Genomic DNA, 27578 nt, shown 5'->3' with positions numbered 1-27578 from the left:
TATTCTATCTACCAGTAGAAATTGGCATAGTACTCAATCCTAACGTATTGCTGTGGATGGTAGTGGATAGGGTTAGAGAGTGGAAGTCTAGAAGAGATGGAGGGGGAGAGAAGGCAGAACTGTTGACACAGCAGTTCTCTTAGGGAAAGTAGCCAGGAGGGTACATGAGATTTTCTGGGAAATAGACAGGCTATGTGAGCCTATTTTTCTAAAACTAGAAAAGTCAATATTGTGGATTCTGGTAATTATTATTAAAAGTAAACAGCAGGCCTCGTGTGGTGGTTCACGACTGTAAGCCTAGCACTTTGGGAGGCCGAGGTGGGAGGTTACTCGAGGCCACAAGTTTGAGACCAGCCTGAGCAAGAGCAAGACCCTATCCCTACAAAAAATAGAAAACTCAGCCATGCGTGGTGGTGCGCGCCTGTAGTCCCAGCTACTTGGGAGGCTGAGATGGGAGGATCGTTTGAGCCTAGAGTTTGAGGTTGTAGTGAGCTGTGATGATGCCACTGCACTCTAGCCTGGGCAACAGAGCAAGGCCCTATCTCAAAAAAAAAAAAGTAAACAGTTGGCTTTAAAAGCATTTAACTTTTATGGTAGTAGGTTATACGTAAAATTAAAATAGCAGAAAAAAATTACAGTAGCGTTTTCTATTGTTACATCTAGGGATTTTAGATTTAACTATGAAAGTCTGATACTAAGACAAAGAAGATATTGGCTCATAGTTCAGAAGTAGGTCATTTATACTATATCTCATTTATTTAATCACTTTCTCTTTGTCTCATCTCTTCTTTATGTGGGACGAACAGGACAAAAAAGGGCCAAAAGTGGCTGTTTGTCATTTCATTGGGGCGAGTTGCAGTGTTGCTTCATTTTCTGTTTTGCATATTAATTATTTGACTTTTTAAAAATGAGCTTATATAATCAGAAAAAAGATTTACATTTTTAAGAGAACAGGGTCAAAGAAAAAAATGGGTGTATATATAGCTCTTGACTCTTTCAGGACATTGAATATATTCTCAGAATTGTATAGAGCTCTTGTTCTTACTGAGATGTTACTTGAAGTTGTGGCATGTTACAGTCAGATGCTGCAGTTAGTCATATGTTCTCATGTGTTCAGTTAAAGGGGTCTGAACTCGAAATTACACTCACCAAAGGATCATCCCTGCCTGGTCCTGTTTGTGCATATGTCAATCTTAACATTTGTGTAAATGGCAGTGAGCAAGGTAAGAGTAAATAAATTCCATGGTTTATATGTTTGTTTGTTTGTTTTAGTTAAACCAGTGGATGTTTTTAAGGCTATTATAAGGAAATTGGTAGAATCAGATAACTTTTTTTTTTTAATTATCAAAATTAATCCACTAAAGTAAACGACTGGATTTGCACTTGTGGGAAGGGTGAGTAGATGTGCTTTTCCCCATTCTTCCCACTGAGTACCTCTAGACACCTTGACATTATAAATAAAAACAAATAGAAGACGACTCTGAAAGATGGAGTAAAGAAAGCAGAGCAGCTAGGGACCTTGTAATCAAGTAACATAACAGTAATGAGTTCCCTGGATTTTCTCTTTTGCCTCGTATATCCAAAAGTTGGACCTTAATAAGCTGGCAACCTGGAAATGCCAACAAGTATAGCAAAAGCCCCAGCAAAATCCTCTCTCTAGACAAAAGATCAAGGGTGGGGCAACCTAGCAAGAAAGAAAATTTTTAGACAATTTAACTACTCTACTTCTGGAAAACACCACAGAAAAAAACTATGACCTTACCACTGGCCACACCAGAAAAAGCCAAGGGGGTGCCTAGACTTCCATCCTTGTGAGGTTGAGAACCCTCAAGACCACCCTGACTACCATGGTGGTCTTATAGAAGACCAAGCAGGGAGCTGGGACTTTCATCCTAGCTAGGCAGTGATGAGGCCCTCTGCCCTGTGGTGTCAGTGGAGACTACATGGAAAACTTGGCTTTCTATCCCCACTGGGTAATAACAAGGCATCTTTCCCACTCATGACTGCATGACAATAATGAGGCCACATACTACCACCAATTCTTGAGGTGTCAGAAAGGGCCACATGCGGAGCAGTAAAGAGGCACTACCCTTCCTGGCCAGGGAGGTAATGGCGGAGGCCTAAAGGAGAGTGAGAACTCCCTCACCTGCCACCCCCAGCACTAACAAGGAGTCCTGACCTTGGTGTCAGTAGAGGCTGATAGCGAACCTGGACTTCTACTCCCACCAGAAAGTAAACTGAGCAGTGCACCTGTTTCCCCTGCCAGTGTGATATCAAACAAAATCAGTGAAGATACAGAGTTTAAATAAGAAACAGAGTCTTATAATACCTAAAATAGCAAGGTTTCAATGAAAATCACTTAATTGTATCAAGAACCAGGAAGATCTCAAACTGAATGAAAAAATAATTGATAGATAGAAATAGCAAGATGACAAATAATAAAATTATCTCACAGAATTTAAAGTGGCCATAATAAAATTGCTTCAAGGAGCAATAACAAACACGATAGAAACAAATGAAAAATACAAAGCCTCAGCAAAGGAAGAGAAGATATAAAGAAGAATCAAACAGAAATTTTAGAACTGAAATAAAAGTCAGTGGATAGGCTCAAGAGTAGAATAGAAGGGAAAGGAAACAATCTATGAGCTAGAAGATGGAACAATAGAAATTACCCATTCTGAACAACAAAGAGTTAAAAAAACATGTCCAGAGCCTCAAGGACCTGTGGAACAAGTAACAAAACGTTAACATTCTTGTCATTGGAGTTAGAAGAAGAGAAAGAGCGTAGGACTGAAGAGATACTCAAAAAAATAACAGCTGAAAACCTAAATTTGGCAAAACATGTAAACCTACAGATTGAAGAAAGTAAGTGCTCTGGGCTGAATGTTTGTGTCCCTGTAAAATTCACGTTAAAATCCTAATCCCTAACTAAGGTGGTGATGTTAGGAGGTGGGGCCTCTGGATGTCTGAAAGGTCACGAGGGTAGAGCCTTCATGAATGAGATTTGTGCCCTTATGAAAGAGACCATAAAGGGCTAGCCATCTCTTCCACCTGTTAGGACACAGCAAGAAAGTACCATCTATGGGCCAGGTGCGGTGGCTCACGCCTGTAATCCTAGCACTCTGGGAGGCCAAGGCAGGTGGATCGTTTGAGCTCAAGAGTTCAAGACCAGTCTGAGCAAGAGCGAGACCCCGTCGCTACTAAAAATAGAAAGAAATTAGCTGGACAACTAAAAATATATAGAAAAAATTAGCTGGGCATGGTGGTGCATGCCTGTAGTCCCAGCTACTTGGGAGGCTGAGGCAGAAGGATCGCTTGAGCCCAGGAGTTTGAGGTTGCTGTGAGCTAGACTGACGCCACGGCACTCTAACCTGGGCAACAGAGTGAGACTCTATCTCCAAAAAAATAAAAAGAAAAAGTACCATCTTTGGACCAGGAAATGGGCTTTCACCAAACACCAAATCTGCTGGCACTTTGGTCTTGGCCAGTTTTCAGTCTGTAGAACTGTGAGAAATTTCTGTTGTTTATAAGCTACCCAGGCTATGGTGTTTTGTTACAGCAGTCTGAATGGACTAAGACACTCAGTGAAACCCAAACAGAATAAAACCAAAAAAATCCACATTAAGATATATTATGGTCGGCCGGGAGTGGTGGCTCACGCCTGTAATCCTAGCACTCTGGGAGGCCGAGGTGGGTGGATTGTTTGAGCTCAGGAGTTCAAGACAAGCCTGAGCAACAGTGAGACCCCCGTCTCTACTGAAAAAAAAAAAAAAGAAAGAAATTATATGGACAGCTAAAAATATATATAGAAAACTTATCCGGGCATGGTGGCACATGCCTGTAGTCCCAGCTACTCGGGAGGCTGTGGCAGTAGGATTGCTTGAGCCCAGGAGTTTGAGGTTGCTGTGAGCTAGGCTGATGCCACAGCATTCTAGCCCGGGCAACAGAGTGAGATTCTGTCTAAGAAAAAAAAAAAAGATATATTATGGTCAACTTCTGAAAGCTGAACACAAGAAAAATCTTGAAAGCAATGAAAGAAATGCAACACCTAACTTACAGGGGAACAACAATTTGAATGATACAGGATTTCAGTAACCACAGAGACCAGAAAGTTAAAAGGATAGTATTTTCCAAGTGTTGAAAGATAAGTACTGTCTACCCAGAATTTTATTTTTTTATGTATTTTATTTTTGGAGGGACAGAATCTCGTTCTGTTGCCTTGGGTAGAATACAGTGAAATCATCATAGCTCACTGCAACCTCCAGCTCCTGGGCTCAAGTGATCCTCCTGCCTCAGCCTCCCAAGTAGCTGGGACTACAGGTGTGCACCACGTACCTGGCTAATTTTTCTATTTTTAATAGTGACAGGATCTCACTCTTGCTCAGGCTTGTCTCGAACTCCTTAGCTCAAGCAATCTTTCCACCTCAGCCTCCCAAAGTGCTTAGCTTATTAAGTATGAAATGTCTGATTTCCTTAAGCACTAAATTTGACAGGCGATATCTCTGACATTTCACTTTGACAGTTCTGTTTTATTTTTATTGTGAAGGTACATCCTCAGTCTTTCAAACACACGTTTTGGCTTGTGATTATCTTTCAAAATTTTTTTACAGCAATTTTTATGAAATCATGGATAAGTCAAAAATGCATGTTATTTTCAAATATGAGTTCCATCATGGAACCAACACAGCATAGACAGCTTGAAATATCAATGCAATGTTTGAAAAGGATGTGGCTAATGAACACACAGTACGTCAATGGTTTGAGAAGTTCCATTCCAGTGATTTTAATCTTGAAAAGGAGCCAAGTGGGCGACCTGACACCAAAGTAGATGACGATGAGCTGAAAGTTGTACTGGAAGCGAATCCATCTCAACCTACACATGAATTAGCACCAAGGTTTCATGTTACTATTCCAACAATATTGGACCATTTGAAACAAATGGGCAAGGTAAAGAAGCTGAATAGATGGGTTCTACATGAATTAAACAAGCATCAGAAGAGAAATCGTCTTGAAGCTTGCCTTTCTTTGCTGTCACGACATAAAGGCAAACCATTTCTACACTGTGTTGTTACGTGTGATGAAAATGGATTCTTTTTGACAATCGCAAGCATTCTGCACAATGGTTGGATAGAGATGAAGTGTGGAAACATCCTGTAACCAAATATTTATCAAAAAAAGCTAATGGTGTCTGTTTGGTGGTCCAGCACCTGATATTATTCACTACAGCTTTGTGAAACCTGGTCAGCTGATTACAGCAGATGTCTACTGCAACCAGTTGGTGAGGTTGCTTGCGATTAACCACCCGAGATTGGTCTCTAGAGACAGGCCAATCCTCTTGCAAGACAACACTTGACTACGTGTTGCACAAACAGCACTACTCAAACTACAGAAGCCGGACTTGGAAACGTTTTGTCGTTCACCATGTTCACCACACCTTGCACTAACTGACTACCACTTCTTGCAGGCTTTGGACCACTTCTTAAAAGGAAAAATATTCAGTTCTCAACAAGCTGTGGAAAACTCCTTTCATGCTTTCATCACCCCTGGGTCTCCAGGCTTCTTTGCTGCTGGCATAAACAAGCTACCATTAAGATGGCAACACTGTGTTGCTAGTTTCAGCACATACTAAGATTAATTGTGCTGTTTCTTGTTTGAGATATAATAAACTACACTTTTGATTCAAAATGGGACACTTCATATTTCATAATAGGGTTACAAGCATGAGCCATCACACCTGGCCAACCTAGAATTTTATATCAATAAAAAAATAGGATGGTGGAAAAATCAAGACATTCTCAAGTGAAGGAAAACTAAAAGAATTTGTTGCCAGCAGACCAATCCTAAAAGAAAGAAAGGATGTTCTGAACACAGAAAGGAAATAACAGGGAATTCAGAAACATGAGGAAGGAAGAGAGAACATTAGAGCATCAAAATAGACGTTAATTCAGTAGACTTGCCGCCTTCTTGAACTTTCTGAACTATAAGTCATGGTTGCAACAGGCACTATAACCTTGTTTGATGTAGTTTTCAATGTATATGCAGTAAGTCCTCAGCATCCTCAGTAGGTTCTTAGAAACTGATTTTAAGTGAAACAATGTACTGTGTGCCATAGGAGTTTAACTCTTTTTTGTATTAGCCTATGGTAGAATTGGTTTCATTGCACAGTATGTCATTTCACTTAAAGTCACAGTTTCCAGGAACCTATCGACAACATTGAGGACTTGACTCTACAAGAAATAGTTAAGATGCTTACACATAGGCCAGGGAAAAGGGAAGTAAGTTTTCTATATTTCTCACAGACTGATAAAATGTTGACACCAGTAGACTTCAGTAATAAGCCTATACCAAGGGATACATATAAAACATAGACAAATAAAAACTGGGATTCTGAAATATATTTAAGTAACCCACAGGAAGCTAGGAAAAAGAAAAAAACAGAGCAAATAGAAGAAATTAAATGGAAGACCAATATCAATAATTATACTAAATGTAAAATGATCTAAGTATACCAATTAACAGAGATTGGCAGAGTTATTAAAAACACATTAGAGGGCTGAGCGTAGTGGCTCACGCCTGTAATCCTAGCATTCTGGGAGGCTGAGGCGGGCAGACGGTTTGCGCTCAGGAGTTGAGACCAGCCTGAGCAAGAGCGAGACCTCGTCTCTACTAAAAATAGAAAGAAATTATATGGACATCTAAAAATATATATATAGAAAAAATTAGCCTGGCATGGTGGCGCATGCCTGTAGTCCCAGCTACTTGGAAGGCTGAGGTAGGAGGATTGCTTGAGCCCAGGAGTTTGAGGTTGCTGTGAGCTGGGCTGACGCCATGGCACTCTAGCCCGGGCAACAGAGTGAGACTCTGTCTCAAAAAAAAAAAAAAAAAAAAAAAACACATTAGAGGCCAGGCGTGGTGTAATCCCTGCACTTTGGCCGAGGCGGGAGAGTCATTTGAGGTCAGGAGTTTGAGACCAGCTTTGGCAACATAAAAAGACCCTCATCTCTATAGTAAAAAAAAAAAAAATAGCTGGATGTGGTGATGTGCACCTTTAGTCTCAGCTATAATATTCAGGAAGCTAAGGCAGGAGCATCACTTGAGCCCAGGATTTTGAGGCTACACTGACCTATGATCCTGCCATTGCACAGCAGCCTGAGCAACAGAGTGAGACCCTGTGTCAAAAAAAAAAAGAAAGAAAGAAAGAAAAATTGCTAACTATATGCTGTCTGTAAGAAACTCTTCAAATATGATATAAATAGGTTGAAAGAAAAAGGGTAGAAAAAGATATACCATGCAAACAGTAATCAAAAGAAAGTAGGAAGGGCCATGTTTATATTAGATGAAATAGACTTAAGAGCAAGAAAATTATCAGGAACATTAAATAATGATAGAAGTGTCAATACACAGGAAAGACAGAGTGATCCTAAATGTATATGCATGTAACAACAGAGCTGCAAAATACATGAAACAAGATTATAGACATTAAAGGAGAAATAGACAAACAAATCCACATTTATATTTGGAGACTTCAGCATGCCTCTTTCAGCAATTGATAGACCGTTTAGACAACAAATCAGGATCTAATTGACATTTATAGAACACCTTACCCAATAGCAGCAAAATATAAATTCTTTTCAAGCTCCCACTGAATTTTGCTAAGATAGACTATAGCTTGGTCCCTGGGCCATAAAACAAACCTCAGCCAGTTAAAAGAGTTGAAATCATATAGAGTGTGCTCTCTGTTCTGTTCACAGTGGAGTCAAACTATGTATCAATAATAGAATAAAAGGGAAATCTCTACACTCTTGAAAACCAAACAACATATTTCTAAATAATGCATAATCAGGGAAGAAGTCTCAAAAAAAAAAAAAAAAAAAAAAACCAGAAGTGTGTGAAACGGAAAATACAACATCAAAATATGTATAATGTAGCTAAAGCAGTGCTGAGAGGGAAAATTAATTGTACTGAAGACTGAAAGAGGAGTGAGCATTTTTATATCATACTCTTAAGATCCAAACTCAAGAAACTACATGGAACAAAACGAAAACAAACCTGAAGCAAGCAGAAGGAAGGAAATACAGAAGAGAAATCAATGCAATTGAAAACAGGAAAACAATAGAGAAAAATGAAACAAAAATCTGGTTCTTAAATCAGTAAAATTTATAAACCTCTATCAAGACCAATAAGGAAAAAACACACAATTACCAATATTAGGAATGAAACAGGATATCAATATAGACTCTGCAAAAATAAAAAAGATAAGCATCTACCCACATAAATTTGAGAAAATGGATGAAATGAACCAATTTCTAAAAAAACACAAATTACCACAACTCACCCAATATGAAATGTTAATATATGATTAATTTGAATGGCCCTATAATTATTAAGGAGATTTAATTCATAATTTAAAATCTCAAGATATCTCCAGGCCCAAATCATTTCACTGGAGAGTTTGACCAGATGTTTTAAAAACTTAACACCAATTCTACACAAATTGTTCCAGAAAATAAAAGAGGAGAAAATATTCCCCAACTCATTTTATGAAGGTAGCATTACCCTGCTGCCAAAACCAGATAAAGACAATATTAAAAAACAAAGATAGAAAAGGAAAACTGACTAATATCACTCATAAATACAAATGTAAAATTCTTACCAAAAAATTGTTAAATGGAACCCAGCTATATGTACAAAGAGTTATGCATCATGGCCATTTGGGGTTTAATTCTGTGGATGCAAAGCTGATTCAATATTTAAAAATCAGTCAATAGAATCTTAACATCTTATCAAACTAAAAGATTACATGTCTACAGCAGTTGATGGAGAGAGAGATCATTTGATAAATTAAGCACCCATTCATGATAAAAACCCTCAGAAAAATAGGAAGAGAGGGGACCTTCGTCAACTTGATAATCTACAAAATCCTGCAGCTACATTATGAGGAAAGCCTGAATGTTTTCTACCTAAGATCAGGAACAGGATGTTCCTTTTCACAGCTTTTATTCAACTTTGTACTGGAATTTCTAGTCAGTGAACTAAGGCAAGAAAGGGAAATAAAAGGCATACAGATAAGAAAGGGAGAAATAAAGCTGCCCCTGTGGAAAATGAACCAATAAGAAGCTCACAGTGACTGTTTTCAAGACGTGGCCTGAGAGCCCTATGTTGGTCTCCTTACCAGCACCACTGCCAGCTGCTCCCATGATGGTTGTATGTTTATTTGGACGTGTTTATAATGCCTCAGACAATATGTGGCCCTTGAACTGCTACAGGAGTTCAGTGATGTGTGATATGTGAGCTAGTCCACCACTACCAACATCCTGGCTATCTCAGAAGACACTGTAGAAGGAAGGAATCAGTTGGATGGTCAGTGGGTGTGCATTACTAATGTTAGCAAGGCCAGGATTCTATTTCAGCTTCAGTCACAAAGGGCCAGTGACAAGACAGGGTTCTCCTATCTACCAACTCCAAGACTGCCCATTCTTGGGTCAGCTGGCCAACTGGGAAGAAAAACTCCCAACTCCAACAAGATTGTTTTCCCAGGAATAGCTTCAAATGCAACCACAGACTGTTATCTACTTTAACATGATCTGATATTGTTTGCAATTTATTGTCCTCCTGAAAGCGTTCATGTTATGAGGAAGAAACTGCAAATGATCTTTAAGTCTAGTATTTTAAGATATTTTGGGCCATTTTTTGTACCCCTTGGATACAAACATTAATTGGGTTTCTTTCCAAAGTAATTGAATAAAATCATGTTTCTTATAAAAAAGTAAAAGCCTTTGAGTCACAGGATATAAGGCAGACATACAAAAGTCAATTTTATACATGTGTACTAGGAAGCTATTAGCAAAATATATATATTATTTTGAACAACTGTGAGCCTTGAGGTTTTCTAAATGGCACAAAATGAAAAATGAGGATCAAAATACAACGGTTTGAATCTAGAAAAAAAGGAAAAAATAAGAGTTTGACATCTCCCCCCATATCCTTTTTCCTGCAAATTTAACATTTTAAGTTTTCTTCTGAATGAAGTCTTATTTTTGTGATTTTTTTTTAGGTGGGGTATTGCTTCTGGAAAATCCAAAAGGCGATAATAGGTTGAACCTTTTAAAGCTGAAAAATGTTGTTACTAGCATTTTTGGTGTTAAAAATACAGAGCTGGCTGTCTTCCATGATGAAACAGGTATGTGGAAAGTGAGAGGATATCTGTGTCCTTTGACACAACAAGGTAGATTAATGGAGGTCTTAAATTGGTGTCAGTTATATTGCATAACCTTCGCATTTTTCCTGATTCTCTGAGTTGGGGCTAGGCGCTTCAGCAGTGCCTGCCTGTGGTGTCTGTTTGTGCCCCTCACTGTGTGATATGACTGAAAACCCTGAACTTATTAGGAGGTGAAAGTTCTAATGCTACCCTCTCTCCTGTTAGTCATGTGATGGAATGCAGGCTTCAGAGACCTCCTTTGTGAGTTTCAACTTTATAAAACATAGTACCTGAATCTCACTAAATCCAGATTCTCAATAAAACAAGTCTGAATAAAATTTTAAAGAATGATAAATGCGTTCTCTCCCACTGTTAACGTGTTGAATTGTGACCCCTGAAAAAAGATGTGCTGGAGTCCTAACCTTCTTTGGAAATAGTGTTATTGCAAATGTAATTAGTTAAAATGAGATGATACTGGAGTGGGGTGGGCCCCTAATCCAGTATGACTATTGTCCTCTTAAGAAGATAGCCGCGTGAAGACATAGAGACACATAGAGAAAATGCCATGTGGTGATGGAGTCACACAGCTACAAGCCAAGAAACACTAAAGATTTCTAGGAGCCTCCACAAGCTAGGAAGGAGGCAAGGAAGAATTTCCCCTACAGGTTTCAGAGGAAGCATGTTTGCCAACATCTTGATTTCAGACTTCTGGCCTCCAGAACTGTGAGGCAATAAATTTGTTATTTTTAACACACACGCACACACTACAGTTTGTGGTTCTTTATTATGACAGCCTCAGGAAACTCATACTTTATGGATCTCAACGTTCATTTTTAGGAACTTATAAGTAACTTAAAAGAGGAAATCTATATGGCCAATTAATTAAGGAAGAACTGCTGAATCTTAATAGTGATCAGGAGCATACAAGATAGAATCACAGGGAGGTGCTATTAACTGCCACCAGATTGGCAAAAACTAGAAAAATCTCACAGAATCAAATGTCAGGGATATTGCATAATAGGAACTCTCAGTCACTGCTGTATTGTAAATGGTTACAACCATTGGAAAACCGTTTGCTGTTGTATTCACCGAAAGAATGGCTAAGAGAAGCAAAAGCAATGTGGGAGAAACTAGGGAAGTAAAGGTCTGGAAGAAGGTAGCAAGTTGGGTCTCTGAGAAAAATCTCTAACCAGGATCCACCAGGGGGAGGCGGTGAGTAAGTCAGTGGAAGGCTTAAATCACTGCCTGAAGTCAGTTATAGGCTGAAAAGTAGGGAAAAGCAAAGACAGGCTGGAGCCCACATCTGTCTAACCACATCTAACACTGACAGTCAGGTGACCTGCAGAAGCAATTGCTGGTGCGCTTTACCTGAGGGTTGCACGTGTGCCTGGCCCAGAATTTGGAAGAACAGAGGCAGGAGCACCGCCACTCGCTGTCTCACTTAACACAGCAAGCCGATCCACCGCAGCTTGAGAAATATGAGGGGTTCCTGGGTCCTACACTGACCATAATGGTAAACTTCTGCCTTCTAAATCCTGTACAGATTACTCTGTGGTCAAGCCATTACCCAGAACCAGGCCAGCCAGAGAATCTGGGAAACAGTTCTAGCTTAGCTACATTGACACAGGATGAAACCACCACTGTCCACCCCCTGTGATCTTGGCATCTATACATGGTTCTTTAAACCATATTTAACTTCCAAATGAAGACCTTAATAAATTAAATCATACTTTCACCTCTGCCTTGTATAACTTAAACCATGCTAATAACTGCATTAGCCAAACCAGGACAGAAAGTCACCTTATCCATCTTTGGGTGATAGTAATTTCTCTTCTAGCTGAGCCACACACACCCCTTTACTGTACTTTATACTTTAACGTTACTGAGATATAAGTTAACCTGTTAAAATATTTTGTTATATGGTAGGGAAATAAGAGTAGAAAAATAAGAATTTGTTAATATGTACACAAATACATTCTTACCTAATAAAAAAGATGTAACTATTACAGTCCTGGGTTCTGTAACTGATCATATGGTCAATGCTGTAATCTATCATTTCCTTCTTCCGCTACCCATTCCTTAGGTCCTTTGGCTTTAGCAAGTATCCTTCATGATGGGATGATCTAAATCTTTTCTGAAGGATTGGAGCCATTAAAATCCCTGTCTATATTGGATATTTGTAGTTGTTCATTCATTCTATCACTGATAAGGTGCAGGGGATCTCCTGTACTCCAGACATATTCTTACCCTCATTGTATAATTAATTAATCACCCAAGTCAGGACAGTAGCCCCCCCACCGCACCCCATTTGCTGGTTGGTTCACTGGGCAAAGGAGCTCAAAGTGACCAAGTGTCAACTTTCAGTTTAATAAACCATTGTTTTGTTGCCTGTTGGAGGCATTCCTACCTTAGGAACTAAACTTCTAAACTAGCAGAGATCAAAGTAGTAAAGTGGATTATTAAGGGTGACAGATGAACCACTTTAATCTATCCTCCCTCTTGATATCTGTACCCTGAATCTTAGCTGTGAGAGAAATGGTACCATATGTGGGTCTATGAGTTAGAGTAGGGGTCAGTAAACTTTTTCTCAAAGGGCAGATATTAAATATTTTAGACTAGGAGCCATTAACTGTGCCATTGTAATACAAGAGCAGCCGTGATAATTTGTAAACCAATGGGCAAGGCAATGTTTCATTAAAACTTTACTTATTTACGTACAGGCAGCCAGGCTAGGCCATAGTCCACCTTTCTCTCATTTAAAGCACAAATAGCATTTTGAAGGACAATATTCCAGCCCTTTTGAGGTGCTGCTGCCCAGGTGGGACTGAAACTGAGCCTTCAAAAGGCCATTCCACCGTTTTATTAGATCAGCTGCTTCAGATGATGGAGAACATAGTATGGCCAGTAAATTCTCTGAACTTGAGCACCTTGCCATAGTTCATTTGCTAAAAAATTAGTTCTGTGGTCAGAAGCGATGTTGTGTGGAATGCCATGTTGGTGAATGAGACAGTCTCCCTTTTTTTTTTTTTATGTATATATTCATGGAGGGAGTACAAGTGCAATTTTGCTATATGAGCATATTGCATTGTGGTGAAGTTAGCACCTTCAGTGCATCCATCACTGGAGCAATGCATATTGTACCCGCCAAGCAACCTCCCATCAACCACCCCCCTCTTTCCCCACCCCCTGAGTCTCCACTGTTCATTATTCCACGCTCTGCTTCTATGTGTACACATTATTTAGCTCCTACTGATAAGGGAGAATGTATGGTGTTTGTCTTTCTGTGTCTGAGTTGTTTCACTTAATGGCCTCAAATTCCATCCACGTTATTTCAAAAGACATAATTTCATTCTTTTTTATGGCCAAATAGTATTTCATTGTGTGTGTATACCATATTTTCTTTATCGAATACTGTTGATGGACATTTAGGTTGATTCTATGTCTTTGATGTTGTGAAACAGTGCTGGGATAATCATACAAGTATGGATATCTTTTTTATATGGTGATTTCTTTTGCTTTGGGTAGGTATCCTGTAGTGGGATTGCTGGATCATATGGTAGTTCTATTTTTAGTTCTATTTTTAGTTCTTTGAGAAATCTCCATACTGTTTTCCACAGCAGTTGCGCTAATTTACATTACTACCAACAGTGTATAAGAGTCCCCTTTCTCTGCATCCTTGTCAACATCTGTTGTTTTGTGTGTCTTCGATAATAGCCATTCTGATTGATGTGAGGTGATCTCATTATGGTTTTAATTTGCATTTCTCTGATGATTAGTGATGTTGGACATTTTTTCGTATGCTTGCTGGCCATTTGTCTTCTTTGGAAAAATGTCTATTCACCTCCTTGGCCCACTTTTTAATGGGGTTATTTGGGGGGTTTTTGTTGTTGTTGTTTGGGTTCCTGTGGATCCTGGATATTAGTCCCCTGTCGGAAGTAGAGTTTGCAAATATTTTTTCCTTTTCTTCAGGTTGTCTGTTCATTGTTGGTTATTTCTTTTGCTGTGTAAAAGCTTTGTGGTCTAATTAAGTCCCATGTCTACTTTTGTTGTTGCTTGTGCTTTTGAGATCATAGTCATAAATTTTGCCTAGACCAATGTCCAGTAGAGTTTTCCCTAGGTTTTCTTTTAGTATTTTTATAGTTTTAGGTCTTACATTCAAGTCTTTAATCCATCTTGAATTGATTTTTGTAAATGATGAGAGATGGGGTCCAGTTTTATTCTTCTGCATATGGCAATCCAATTTTCCCAGCCATTTATTGGAAAGGATGTCTTTCCCCAGTGTATGTTTTGATAAGGCATTTTCTAAGTCCATGGATGGTGGGTTTGACAGAAACATTACAGGTGACAATGACAAATCCATGTTAAGGACAAAGCACTGCCTTTTCTACGATGGAAATGATCTAGTATAACCAGCCTGCCATCGGGGACCTGGCTCTTCTCCCCTGGCAATAATGCGATATTGGAAACTCAGTAATGGTTCCTGCTTTTGGAAGGTGACATACATAGTAGCAAAATCAGCTTTGGGGAGTAATGTTGCTGAGCCCATGGGTATCCTTCCTCCCCACCTGTATGGCCCCTTTGTTCATCAGTCCACTGGGCAAGGACACAGTGGCTAGGGACAGAATGAGTCATATTGTCCACCCAATTTTTAGATCCTCATTCATACCGTTTGCCCATTTGGAGAGATATGTCCACATACATCTTACCCTGACTCATTTGTCACCAGTCTTCCAATTCTGTTCTTTCTGAGCCCCTAACTGTTCCCATTCTGTCCAACCATTAGCCAATGCCCATGAATTAGTGTAGATCCACTCCTCTGGTGATTCCTCCTCCTAAGCAAAATGAACAGCCAGCTGCACTGAACAAAGTTATGCCTGTTGTTAGGATTTCTGTCCACCATTGTTCTTTGGGGCCACCCAGAGTCAGAGTGGGGCTGTAAGACTGCAGTTGTCTACTTTTGATGGTACAGAATGTCATATAGAACGATCTGCAACACCAGACCCAAAATGTTTTCTTTCTCAGTCAACTGGTCACTTCACATGAGGCCACAGTTGTGGTTGAGAAAGACCATGTGGCCCTGGGCTGGGCATGGGCATCCAGCCACCTGGTGGTGCAGGTTCCTTTTTCCTTGAGAAACTGCCCCTACCCAGTTTCATATGTGCCACTTCCACTCGATATTTGCAGGCTGCCCAGTGCACCCATTTCATATCATAACCAATACTGGTCATCTACCTATGTACTAGCAATGTTAATTTTATCTAAATGAAATTATGCTACATGTGTTCTGTGTGTCTTAGTTTTTTCCATATCTTTTCAAGAGTCAACTTACCTTCTGACCGTAATTACCATTTTTTAATTGAAGCTTTTCATGGTAAAGCTTGGGATTCTGATATAGGCTCCTCTTAAAATTCTGGAAATTTTAGGAGGAGCCACAGTATACAGAGAACATACTAAAAGGGGAGAAAACAATTTGCCTTATATTTTAAGTCATTAATATTATGCCATTTATTTTGCAACATTAAAATTTCCTACTATTGTTTGTCATTAAAAGCCTGATTTATAGAAAAGGTAATGTCCTCTGATAAACAAAAAGTTAAGCAGAAAGCATTGTGTAAAAAGATACGTGATAGTCTGTTTAATATTTAAGTAAGAAAAGTGAATGTCTTGAGCTGTGAACTATCTATCTAACCCTGAAAAAATTGTTGTTGTTTTTAGAAATACAGAACCAAACTGACTTACTGAGTCTTAGTGGAAAAACACTTTGTGTGACTACAGGATCAGCTCCTTCTCTGATCAGCAGTCCTAGTACTCTTCTCTGTCGGTACATCAACCTGCAGCTCCTGAACGCAGAGCCACAAGGTACATGCCTCCCCCAGTAGTCAGGTTGGGGGGTGCTGGGCAGGAAGATGTCCCTTATGGTCAAATCTCTAATTTCTGTGTATTTTTGAGTTGGCTTCAATGTCGTGATTTAAAGTGTAGGCTCTCACCACTGCTTTTGGGAGCACCCACAAGCTTATTTCTTCTGGTGTGTTTATGTAGAAAAACCCTCATCCTTCTCTAATAGTCAGGAAATGAGATACATTGGTTAGGTAACAATTACAACTAAATGAAACTAAATTGTTTAAGCACCAAAACATGTCAATTTATAGTTTTATTTTTTCTTCGAAAATGTTTGGAAAACTTGTACCCCACCGTGCCTTAATCAAGAGAATAGATTGATGCTTACTTTTTCCTGATATTTTAGGATCCTCATTGTGCATATTTTTACTGAACTCTTTAGGCTGTTCACTTGACTTTGTACTGAATATCTGTGTAGTTTATATAAGTCAGTTTTTCTCTTTCCCCTTCCCCTCTGTGAAATGTTTAAGGCTGTTGCCACATGGACTGCACTTCCAGCTGTCACGCTCATGGTCTATATTCACTGCGGGCCTCAGGAGCCTTCAGCACTGCCTGTTAGAGCTGTCTGTAGTTGCCACCTCTGTTAGAGATAGAGAGTGAACTCTCAGGATTTAATCCAGTTTACTGTTTCTTCCACAGAGTGTTTAATGGGAACTGTGGGCACTCTCCTGCTTGAAAACCCACTTGGGCAGAATGGGCTCACCCACCAAGGTCTTCTGTATGAAGCAGCCAAGGTGTTTGGCCTTCGGAGCAGGAAGCTAAAGCTGTTTCTGAACGAGACCCAGACACAAGGTAAGATTATGGACCATAAGTTTTCTTTTTTTTCTTCTGTTGAAAATAAATTCTGATGCCATTAACCATTTGTAGAATATGTATGTAAGAGAGAATACTATCATTATCTCTTTTTTTTGTTCTTTCCCCAGAAATTTGCCATACTATGGGGTTTTTTTAATTATAATTAAAAAGACAGTTATTTTTTTGCTTTGGAAATATCTAAAAATTGGTATGTTATTAAAAATACGTGCTTCTAGGTAAATTAGCATACTTGCTGACCCTAAAATTGTTCTCTTCCCCAAGAATCAAAATTACCAGTGTTGTAAAATAACAGCCTGAAGGAAACTTATTATTGACATTATGCCTCCTTTTACAGTTTATCAAGCATGCTCATGTGCATTTCTCACTGAGCTACATAGCAGTGTAAAGAGTGAGCTTATCCGTTAACATATTCCACTTTCACTGATCCAGAAAACAGAAACTCATTACGGTGATTGCACCAGCTAGTCTCTGGCAATGACATGTTTTCTCCTCTCGTTCTCCCTCTTCACATTGTCCAGTTCAATATCTACTTCTGTGCTGCTCTGTCATCTTCTCTATTGACATCGTAGCCCTACCCTCTGAGTTCTGTTCTATAATCCTACTACACATCAGACGTGCTCACTTAACATTGCTGCCATTGGAATTGTTTCCCCAAATAGCTGCCCTTTGTGGGATCTGTTTTTTCTGTTTATAGCCATTCTTCTTGACATCCTAACTCAAAACCTCTTATCATTCCATCCTTTTATTTATAAAACCTTACAACCTAGGATTTATTGGACTTTCTAAATCGGAATTTGTGTCTTTTATCACCTGTTGAAAATTGCCAGACATTATCTTTTCCAAAGTTACCTCTTAGTCATTCTTTCTAATATTAGCTCTTTCTGGAACTTTGATTAGACATATTTTAGATAGACCTTCTTACACTATCCTACCTCCTTTTATTTTCTTCACATTCCCCCCCCCCCACCCCCTTGTCCTTATATGCTACATTCTGGGTAATTTTGCCTGATTCGTTTTATCCTTATTCCTCTACAGGTGAGGTGTTTTTTTCCTCTGGCTTCTTTCAAGATTTTCCGTTTGTTTTTGAGTTTCTGCAGTTTGACTATGACATACCATTTTTTGGTATAAGGCATTCCTCATTTCTCTTACAGTGTTTTTATTTCTAGCATTTCCTTTTCATTCTTTCTCAGAGTTTTCATCTTTCTGCTTACATTACCCATGTGCTCTGCTTATTTAATTGTTTCTGTTGAAGCCTGATTTTTGTTTGCTTGTTTGTTTAGTTTTTTGAGACAGGGTCTTGCTCTGTCACCCGAGGCTAGAGTGCAGTGGCATCATCATAGTTCACTGCAACCTCAAGCTCCTGGGCTCAAGCGATCCTCCTGCCTCAGCCTCCCAAGTAGCTGGGACTATAGGCATGTGCCACCATGCCTGGCTAATTTTTCTATTTTTAGCAGAGACAGAGTCTCACTCTTGCTCAGGCTGGTCTCAAACTCCTGGCCTCAAGCAGTCATCCTACCTCAGCCTCCCAGAATGCTAGGATTACAGGCATGAGCCACCACACCCAGCCTGAAGCCCAGTTTTAAGGAGCATTTCTCCTTGGTGACACTGTCAACCTAGACCTACTTTGAACTCAATCATTTTGGGCCCCAGAGAGTATGTTAACAAAGTTTGACCCCAGTCATACAGAAAGGCCAGGAATTCTCATAGACACATGGTCTGTCCATCCCTACCCCAAAACAAGGCTGAGCGAGGCAAGTTTTCTATATTGATTATCTGTGGCTGCTGCACCAAATTTCCACACATTGGGTGGCTTAAGGCAACAGAAGTTTATTCCATCATAGTTCTCGAGGCCAGAAGTCTGAAATCAAGGTGTCGTCAAGGCCACACACTCTCTGAAGGCTCTAGGGGAGAATTCATTAGTTGTCTCTTCCAGCTTCTGGTGACTGGAGTCACCATGTTCCTTGACTTGTGTCCCCATCACTTCAGTCTCTGACTCTGTGGTCACATTGCCTTCCTCTTCTTCTAATTCCTCTTTTTCCAAATAAGGTTACATTCACAGCCCATGAGAATTTAGAACCTGGGCATCTCTTTGGGGGATATTAACCCCACTACATTCTCTTCACTGTTTTTCTCAATGGTGAAGGAACTTATTCAAATTAACCCTTTTGTTTTGGGTCCCTTATTCGAGGTTCCAGTTTTTTGAGGAGAGCTTTGTTGGACTTCCCAGTTTATGTAGACCATAGACTTTTTCTTGTTTTGCTTTCACTTTAGTACCAAAAGCATTATGCCACCAGAAAATCTTAGTATTTACACACCCCAGAGGAATCATCATTTTTGACCTCTGTGGATTTCCCTCATTTTCTTCCCTGATCAGCTATTTATTTTTGTAAAATAATACTTTTGCATTTTCTGCCATAATGTTAAAAACTAAAGCTATATTTCCACTTGTTTCCTCTCTCTCTCTCTCCCTATAATGAAACACAACCACTAACCACTATATGTCAGATTTATTTTCAATGACTCTCCCTTGTCATTTTCCTTCTCACCTAGTGTATGGCCTCATCATCCATTAAAATCACCAATCTGTAGCCTATATTCTTCCACCAAAATTATTTTCATGAACATTCCTCCCTTGAGGTGGTTTTCCTGCTCAAAGCCCCCAAGGCTCCTTATTATGTAATGCTTCAGAATTTTAGCTTCCTGCAAGATTCTTCCTGTTTGGGGCCTTATCTGTCTTTCTAGTTATATCCATGAATCTTTCGCTTTATTGTAAGGCTTTTTTAATTCTCCAACACTATTGGCTCTTTCATTGTGGTATGATAGTAAAGGTCATCTATAAAATGTAGCTTCCTGTTTTGATGAGCTTATGTAAAACCTCAGAGATATTCTTAACTCCTTTTCCTTATCCCTCAAATCTGTGGGTCACCAAGTGCTGTGCGTATTGGAGCTGAAGAAATGTCATCTCTCACTTGTTCTGTGCAAATAAATGCAGGGGTATCATTGAAACTATCAGGGATAGAATCATGTCTGTGTGAATTAGATATTTATAATACTACCTATGATTCACATAATCAGGTCTTACCTATACTGTCTTAATACATTCTTTTTAATCCATGAGGTTAAACAGGCAAAAGTTTAGTAGGTAAGAGCTTTAAGGTTACGTGATTTACCCAAGATTACCACAAAGCTGGGAATTTTTGCAATTCAATGTCATTTTCCAATCTGATATCTATAGCCTTATTGTCATCATGATTTTCCTCTCAGAAGCATCTTTCATAAAGAATTAATAACTTAGTAAGTTGGAAAAGTAAATTAGGAGGATCAAAAAATGCTTATAACTCTTTGATGTCTTCGTGCTTATTCCACTAGACTCTAAATATTATCTCCAGATCCCATCATTATCTATTAAGGAGGCAGCTTTGAGAGTATTTTCACATCCAGGATTGCCTGCTAGATCAAGATCAAGAGCTGTTTTTAGAGACAGCGAGTCCTTTCCCTTTAAATTCAGATCTGGCTAGAAGCAAAATGCATCATAGTAGTCAGATAACTTTGTTAAATTTTCGTTTCTCGGCCAGGCGCGGTGGCTCACGCCTGTAATCCTAGCATTCTGGGAGGCCAAGGCAGGTGGATCGTTTGAGCTCAGGAATTCCAGACCAGCCTGAGCAAGAGCGAGACCCTGTCTCTACTAAATAAAATAGAAAGAAATTAGCTTGACAACTAAAAATGTATAGAGAAAATTAGCCGGGCATGGTGGCGCATGCCTGTAGTCCCAGCTACTTGGGAGGCTGAGGCAGAAGGATCACTTGAGTCCAGGAGTTTGAGGTTGCTGTGAGCTAGGCTGACACCACCACACTTTAGCCTGGGCAACTGAGTGAGACTGTGTCTCAAAAAAAAAAAAAGAAAATTTTTTTTTCCGTTTCCCTCTCTTTTTTTTCTTTTTGAGTTACATATTCAGTGTTTTAATTGGTTCCATTTGTGTTATACTTTTGGATGCTCACTTCTGGCATAGGAAATGTTGGGGGGCGTACATCATGGGTAGTACCCAGAGTTAGCCAGACTGTAAGGTGAGGGCACAGTCCTCCAGAAGACTTTAGTAGTCTGCCCAAAACTTCTAACTCTAACTGCAAGGAGCTGTGGTTCAACTACAGACTCAGAGGGAAGAATCCACACAAGACCCCCATCACTTCTGGCACCAACTACAAGTTTGAGGGTTTTTCTAACCACTCTCAGGTTCAGTAATTTACTAAAAGGACTCACAGACTTAAATGAAAGTTACTGTGCTCACAATTTGTTTATTATAGGGAAAGCATACAAATTAGAACCAGCCAAAGAAAGAGATGCATAGAGCAGAAAACTGGGAGGGGTCCAAACAAGGAGCTTCAGGTCATCCTCTCCCCATGGAGTCACGGACAGTGTTTCATCCTCCCATCCCTAATATGTAACAACACACACTGTTACCAACCAGGGAAGCTCACTTGAGCCTTGGTGTCCAGAACTTTTATAGAGGTTTCATTATGTAGGCCTGATTGATTCAAATTGCCCATGTGTTATCTGTGTCAGCTGAGCCAAAGTCCCCATCCTAAATCATACAGGTGGTCTTTCTGATGTGGCTGACTCTACCTGAGTCTCATCTCATTGGCATAAACTATCAGGTGTGGTTGAAGTGCCCACCATGATTAACAAAGACACTCCTATTAGGAAATTCCAAGGATTTAGAGGTTCCCCTCAGGAGTCTAGGACAAAGGTCAGACCTGCCTTAGGATGAGGCTAAATTCCTTACTACATAGGAAGTTAACATTTTTTAAACTACTCACAATAAGTAAATTATTGATTTAATAAAAAAAAACTTTTTCTTTCCATTCTAGAAATTACGGAAGACATCCCCATGAAGACTTTGAATATGAAGACTGTGTATGTTTCTGTATTACCAACAACGGCAGACTCCTAACATTCAGTTATCAGTGTGGTTCAGTCAGCCTTTCCCTAACTCGTACCTATCCCCTGCATATACATACACATTTGTGGACACATGAACACAGTGAAGATATTTGTTCAGGTGCATGTATAATTTGCTGCTTTTGGTCTAAAATTCAAAAGGGATTAATTAATCAAGTGACTTGAGACCTCATGGTAATCTTCACACTTAACCTTAAACACCTATGCAGTCATGTTGGGAGTAGGTTGTAATGTTACCTCAGCACCACAACAAAGTTTATTTCTGTACTTCTTTATTTCTGTAGTTCTTAAATACAGAAGGTAGAAGTGATTTTAATGGCATAATACATATATATATATGTATCGTTTTATGGCCTTTTAAATTTATTCCAGACCTCTTGAAAAAATGGACACATTATATATTTCTGCTCCCTGGATCTTCCTGGGTAATTTGATGGAATATTTTAAGTTTCAGTAAATCAGAACAATAAACAAACTCTCAGATATAAATGTGTTAGAGGTAATTCATTCTCCCATAGTTTAATGAAACTTGAAATGTGTAATCTTTGAAGAACATAAAAACTTCATAGTGATTTCTGTATTGAGACAGTGTACTAAACATCTAACAAAACTTATCTTCAAAATCCTAGGTGATGGGCCAGGCGCGATGGCTCACACCTGTAATCCTAGCACTCTGGGAGGCTGAGGCGGGAGGATCGTTTGAGCTCAGGAGTTCCAGACCAGCCTGAGCAAGAGCGAGACCCTGTCTCTACTAAAAAAATAGAAAAAAATTAGCTGGACAACTAAAAATACATAGAAAAAATTAGCCGGGCATGGTGGCGCCTGCCTGTAGTCCCAGCTACTCGGGAGGCTGAGACAGGAGGATCGCTTGAGCCCAGGAGTTTGAGGTTGCTGTGAGCTAGGCTGACGCCACAGCACTCACTCTAGCCCGGGCAACAGAGTGAGACTCTGTCTCAAAAAAAAAAAAAATTAAAAACGTTCTTTAAAAGGCACTGTATAGCTAATAAAAAGGCAACCTGAGAAAATATTTGCAAATAGACTGAGAAAATATTTGCAAAACATATATCTAACAAAGGACTCATATCTAGAATATATAAGGAACTCTTGCAATTCAATAATAAGACAACCCAATTTTTAAAATTGGGCCAATGATTTAAACAGACATTTCACCAAAGAAGACATACAAATGGCACATAAGCACATGAACAATGCTCAGCATCATTATTCATTGGAGAAGTGGAAATTCAAGCCACGATGAGATATACAACCACTAGAAGGGTTAAAATTTAAAAGTCTGACCATATCATGTGTTGGCAAGGATGTGAGAGCAGCTGGACCTCTCATACACTGATGCTGGGAATGTGAAATGGAAACATTCATTTGTAATAGTTTAGCAGTTTCTTTAAAAGTTAAACATAGATTTCTAGTCCAGACAAGACGACAGACCTATTTCAACTTGTTCCTCTAGATAAGTGGAGTAAATTCTTATAATGTTTTGTTGCCTTGGCATCCATTTTGAATATAAATTTAAACTTCTCCTACCAGAAACAAGCGGCTTAGTCATTCTTCACACAGTTTCCAGTCCTCTTCCTGCCAGTTCCTCAATGTGGTCAATCCTGACATCTTCCTTACACAACCACTTATAGGTTGCCACCTCCCTACGGGACAGCTAGATACAACCTCCGGACTCACTCCACTGACCCCCACACTCCACCTGGACTGCCCAGACATATCACAGTGCCCAATTCTCTGTCACAGTGTGACTCCAGGGAACTTGTGCCTACTCGCTCTAACCCACCGATTAGAGCTCCCTGAGGGAGACCTCCCTGGGTAACACCCTGGGCCCCAGTAAGGCTTTGGCCTGCAGGCCCCTCTCACGCTCTGGCTCCCTACCCACTGGGAGCATGTGTGTCCTGGATGGCTCCCTGCTGCCCCTTCCCTTGGCCCTGCAAAGCCTGCTGCCCTCTTCTCTTGCACATCTGTAACAGAATGCTTCTGTTGTTTCCCAGGTTTTGCTGAGTTGCTTCCTCTGTATCTCACTTGACCAACATGCAGGAACCTGACTTCTTTCTCATTCAGGGTTCTCCAAGAGAGTGGCTATATTGGTAGAAATAAACTTGATCAGGTCAGGCAAAAGCCACAAGGGTTTCCCATGAGGGAGACACCTGGTCATGGGTTGGACACTTAGGCATTAGACCATCTGCCAGGACAAAGAAGTACCCCGTGAAAGGCACACTGTAAACATCCACAGCTACGACCCCTGGAGCCACATCAGGGCAGGGCTACAGTTTATAGCCACTCTCCAGAGAGAGACCTCAAGACCAAATTAGAGGAAAATGCAATAAGAACAACTATAGGCTGGGTGTGGTGGCTCACGCCTGTAATCCTAGCATTCTGGGAGGCTGAGGTAGGTGGATCGTTTGAGCTCAGGAGTTCCAGACCAGCCTGAGCAAGAGCAAGACCCCATCTCTACTAAAAAAAAAAAAAAAAAAAAAGAATAGAAAGAAATTAGCTGGACAACTAAAAATATATAGAAAAAATTAGCCGGGCACGGTGGTGCATGCCTGTAGTCCCAGCTACTCAGGAGGCTGAGGCAGGAGGATTGCTTGAGCCCAGGAGTTTGAGGTTGCTGTGAGCTGGGCTGACTTGCCACGGCACTCTAGCCAGGGTGACAGAGTGGGACTCTGCCTCAAAAAAAAAAAAAAAATCTTATGCGTACAGTTTGATGAGTTTGAAACGCACATATACCCATGTAACCCGCACTTTTATCAGTCCACTACCCCAGAAAAGGTCACAAATGCCACAAACATAAAACTACTACATGATTCTTGAAAACAGTTTGCTCAATGTGAGCCCTGACTGCCAATGTATGAGGGGGTTCCTTTCTCACATCCACACAAGCTCTGGCTTTCATTAAAGAGCTTAATTTTTGTCAATTTCCTATCTGAAAGAAATAATGTCTCACTGATACTTTGATTTGTATTTGTCGGTGTAATTGGCCATTTTTCCCATGTGTTTATTAGCACTTTGTATTTCCCTTTCCATGACGTGGCAGGGGATTTGCTAAACTTGAACACAGAATTAACCTTCACTCTGTCCAGTGTCCTTTTGGACTCCCCTCCTGACACTTCCTTCACTCTTCTCTCTCCCACTGGGTGAAAAGCTCTCATCCGCACTCCCTTTTGCGCCCTTTCAGTGTACTGTCCAGCTAGATTATAAATCATTTCCTGATGTTCACCTCTGCCCTCCTCTGTCCCATTGAACACTGCGGAGACTGGCCTTCTAGCTCTTTCCCCAGGGCTCGGCACAGTTTCTGGCACTTGTTGGCTTCCCTTTGCCTAAGTCTAGATTCACCTGTAGTGTTTGGGAGAAATTGAAAGGAAAAAAAAAAAAAAAAGGAAAATCACATATCATGGTTTAGATTTGCTTTCGTTTTTAGAAATGGGGTCTCACTCTGTAGCCCAAGTGGAGAACAGTGGCACAATCATAGCTCACTGCAGCCTCGAACTGCTGGGCTCAAGAGATGCCCCCACCTCAGCCTCCCGAGTACCTGGGACTACAGGCATGTGCCGCCCCACCTGGCAGTTTAGCTTTGCTTTCTAAACTGCATAGTCATTGAGAAGATTATTGAATCTAAAAAGGAAAAACACGAAAAATCCCAACAATCCCTTCTCCCTTCCTCTTCTCCAAGCCCAAAACAATCAGAGGAAAGAAAGCCAAAGTCCCATCAAAATATTCAAAATCACTATTGATATTTTGCATGTGGATTGATTTTTTTTTTAAAGTATCCATCATATTCACGCAGTGTGCCTGGACATTACCGTCTGTTGCTGACTCTACTCGCTGGCTGGGCCCTTTGACCTCTCTGCAGAAGGAGAGCTCCTGGCAGAGTGGAGAAAGCCTGATTTTTGGCTTTTAGGCAAAGTGACCGTTTAGAACTCTTTCTCCCCTAGATGCATTCGTTTCTTTTAAATTCAACAAACATTTGCTGCTCAATTACTAGATGCTAAGCACAGAGGGGCCCGTGAAGATCTCTAACACCTGTGGTGAGTGGTAGGTCAAAATCGAAATAGCTCATGATAAAGAGAGAAGAACCCACCGCAGCTGATGAAATGCTGGAGGGAGGGGTCACTTCCAGCAGCCAGCACCGCCTAGTCAGGGCCGAGGAATCTGGAGGGCAACACACAGACACCTGCCCTGGAGGAGGCCCCTTGGGAAGAGGGGACTGGGTTTCTTGACAATGGGGGAGCCCTGTTATAATCCACTTCTCTGTGCGGTTTGTACTTGGTGATCTTTGGATCCCTTTCTCAGTTCTTAGTAGCCTGAAATTGATAAAATGCAAAGTGAAGGAGGGAGGCAGGGGTACAAAGCCTCAGCTGTACTCAGAAATGACATAATCTCTAGCGAGAACATATCTTGCATTCATTATGTGAAATGCGGCCTGCCCTGTGCTGAAATCGATTTACAAACGCTTGTCTGTCTTATGGGTTCTTATGGGTTCTTTGTCCCCCTGGGCCAATTTGTAGATTCTAATAGAAATGTGCCATAAGCAATTCAGAGCTTTGACAAGAATGAGAAGAAAAGTCCTACTTATTGGATGATTTGTTTGTATTCTTTTTTTTTTTCATCTTATTGTTATGGGGGATACAGAATTGCAGGTTACATATGTTGCCCATGTACCGCCTTTCCCCCCAAGTCAAGGCTCCAGGTGTGTCTGTTCCCCAGATAGTGCGGGTTGCACCCATCATGTAGGTATATGTCTCTCCCTTCCCCACCCCCCCCTTCCCGAGTCAGCATCTTCAAGCGTTACCACTCCCCAATTGTTTGTATTCTTGTGTTTTGGCTGCTGTAGTTATTTTCAAGTATTGATCAGTGAACAATACATAGCTCATGCAACTCTCATTAAAGGCTACGTTTAGCATTCTGCAGGCTTCCCGACAGGACAGCCTTTCAGGGACATAATTGTGTATTATGCCTGCTGGATTTGGGTCAATAAATATTTACCAAGCCGCCGTGTGAGGCTGAGACACTGCTCCAGATGCCCGAGAAGCAAAGAGGCAAAGAGAAATAAGATGCATTTGGACCTCAGAGGGCTCACATGTAACAACTGTGACCATCCCAAGCCCCTCTGTGACAGGTGCTGTCACAGGTCTCTGCACGGTGCCATGGGGGACCGTGTAGAGACTGGCTCTGGTGAGGTGGAATGCTCTGCATTTCACATGCAGGGCATGTGTGAGTTGGGTCTTGCAAGGAGAATGAGATTCTGATGAAAGGAGGACAGGGAGTAGGGAGGAGCATTGCAGGGTGGCAGTGAGTGGACATTTGGGATGGAGCAGACTCTGCATTGGGGGCAGATGAAGGGACAATAGTGGGGAAGAGGTGGACAGGAGGCACCCCAAACGGTGGCTCAGCCACATCAGGGGGCCTTGGGTGTCAAGCTGTGGGATCATGGGTGCTCTGCAGCCCTGGGAACCCACTGCAGGTCTGTAGAAGGGTGACACCATCAGCCCTGGGAGGAGGGAGGATGGGTTTGGGGAACCAGCTGGGAGACTTTTCAACAAGCCCAATGGGTCAGTGGTCAGACCAGGGTTGTGGAGCCCTCAGGATATCTGGAAGATTCCTACACTCTGCTTGTTGCAAATATTATACAAGGAAAGAGGCTGATTCACTATTCACTTCAGCTGTATGATTTCTGCACTTAGAAAACTGC

At 40.6% G+C, this 27578-nt stretch overlaps 1 protein-coding gene across 9 annotated transcripts in view; it reads left to right on the top strand.

The window, feature by feature from the left end:
• Positions 1–22491, top strand: part of IARS1 (isoleucyl-tRNA synthetase 1) — a 75012-nt gene extending 52521 nt beyond the window's left edge. For 7 of the 9 annotated variants that reach the window (XM_069476269.1, XM_069476275.1, XM_069476272.1 and 4 more), the window contains 5 exons: positions 1118–1223; positions 10055–10180; positions 15914–16057; positions 16736–16888; positions 21778–22491. In XM_069476269.1, coding sequence (XP_069332370.1) covers positions 1118–1223; positions 10055–10180; positions 15914–16057; positions 16736–16888; positions 21778–21860 — 612 coding nt within the window. In that variant the 3' untranslated portion in view covers positions 21861–22491. The remainder of the gene's footprint in view (positions 1–1117; positions 1224–10054; positions 10181–15913; positions 16058–16735; positions 16889–21777) is intronic. The other 2 variants (XM_069476270.1, XM_069476271.1) reach the window with 1 other exon arrangement.
• The last annotated feature ends 5087 nt before the right edge of the window (positions 22492–27578 follow it).

This window comes from Eulemur rufifrons, chromosome 7 (assembly GCF_041146395.1).
Source record: "Eulemur rufifrons isolate Redbay chromosome 7, OSU_ERuf_1, whole genome shotgun sequence".
NCBI lineage: Eukaryota > Metazoa > Chordata > Mammalia > Primates > Lemuridae > Eulemur > Eulemur rufifrons.
Note: the sequence above shows the minus strand (reverse complement) of the source record. Positions and strands in the feature narration are given on the sequence as shown.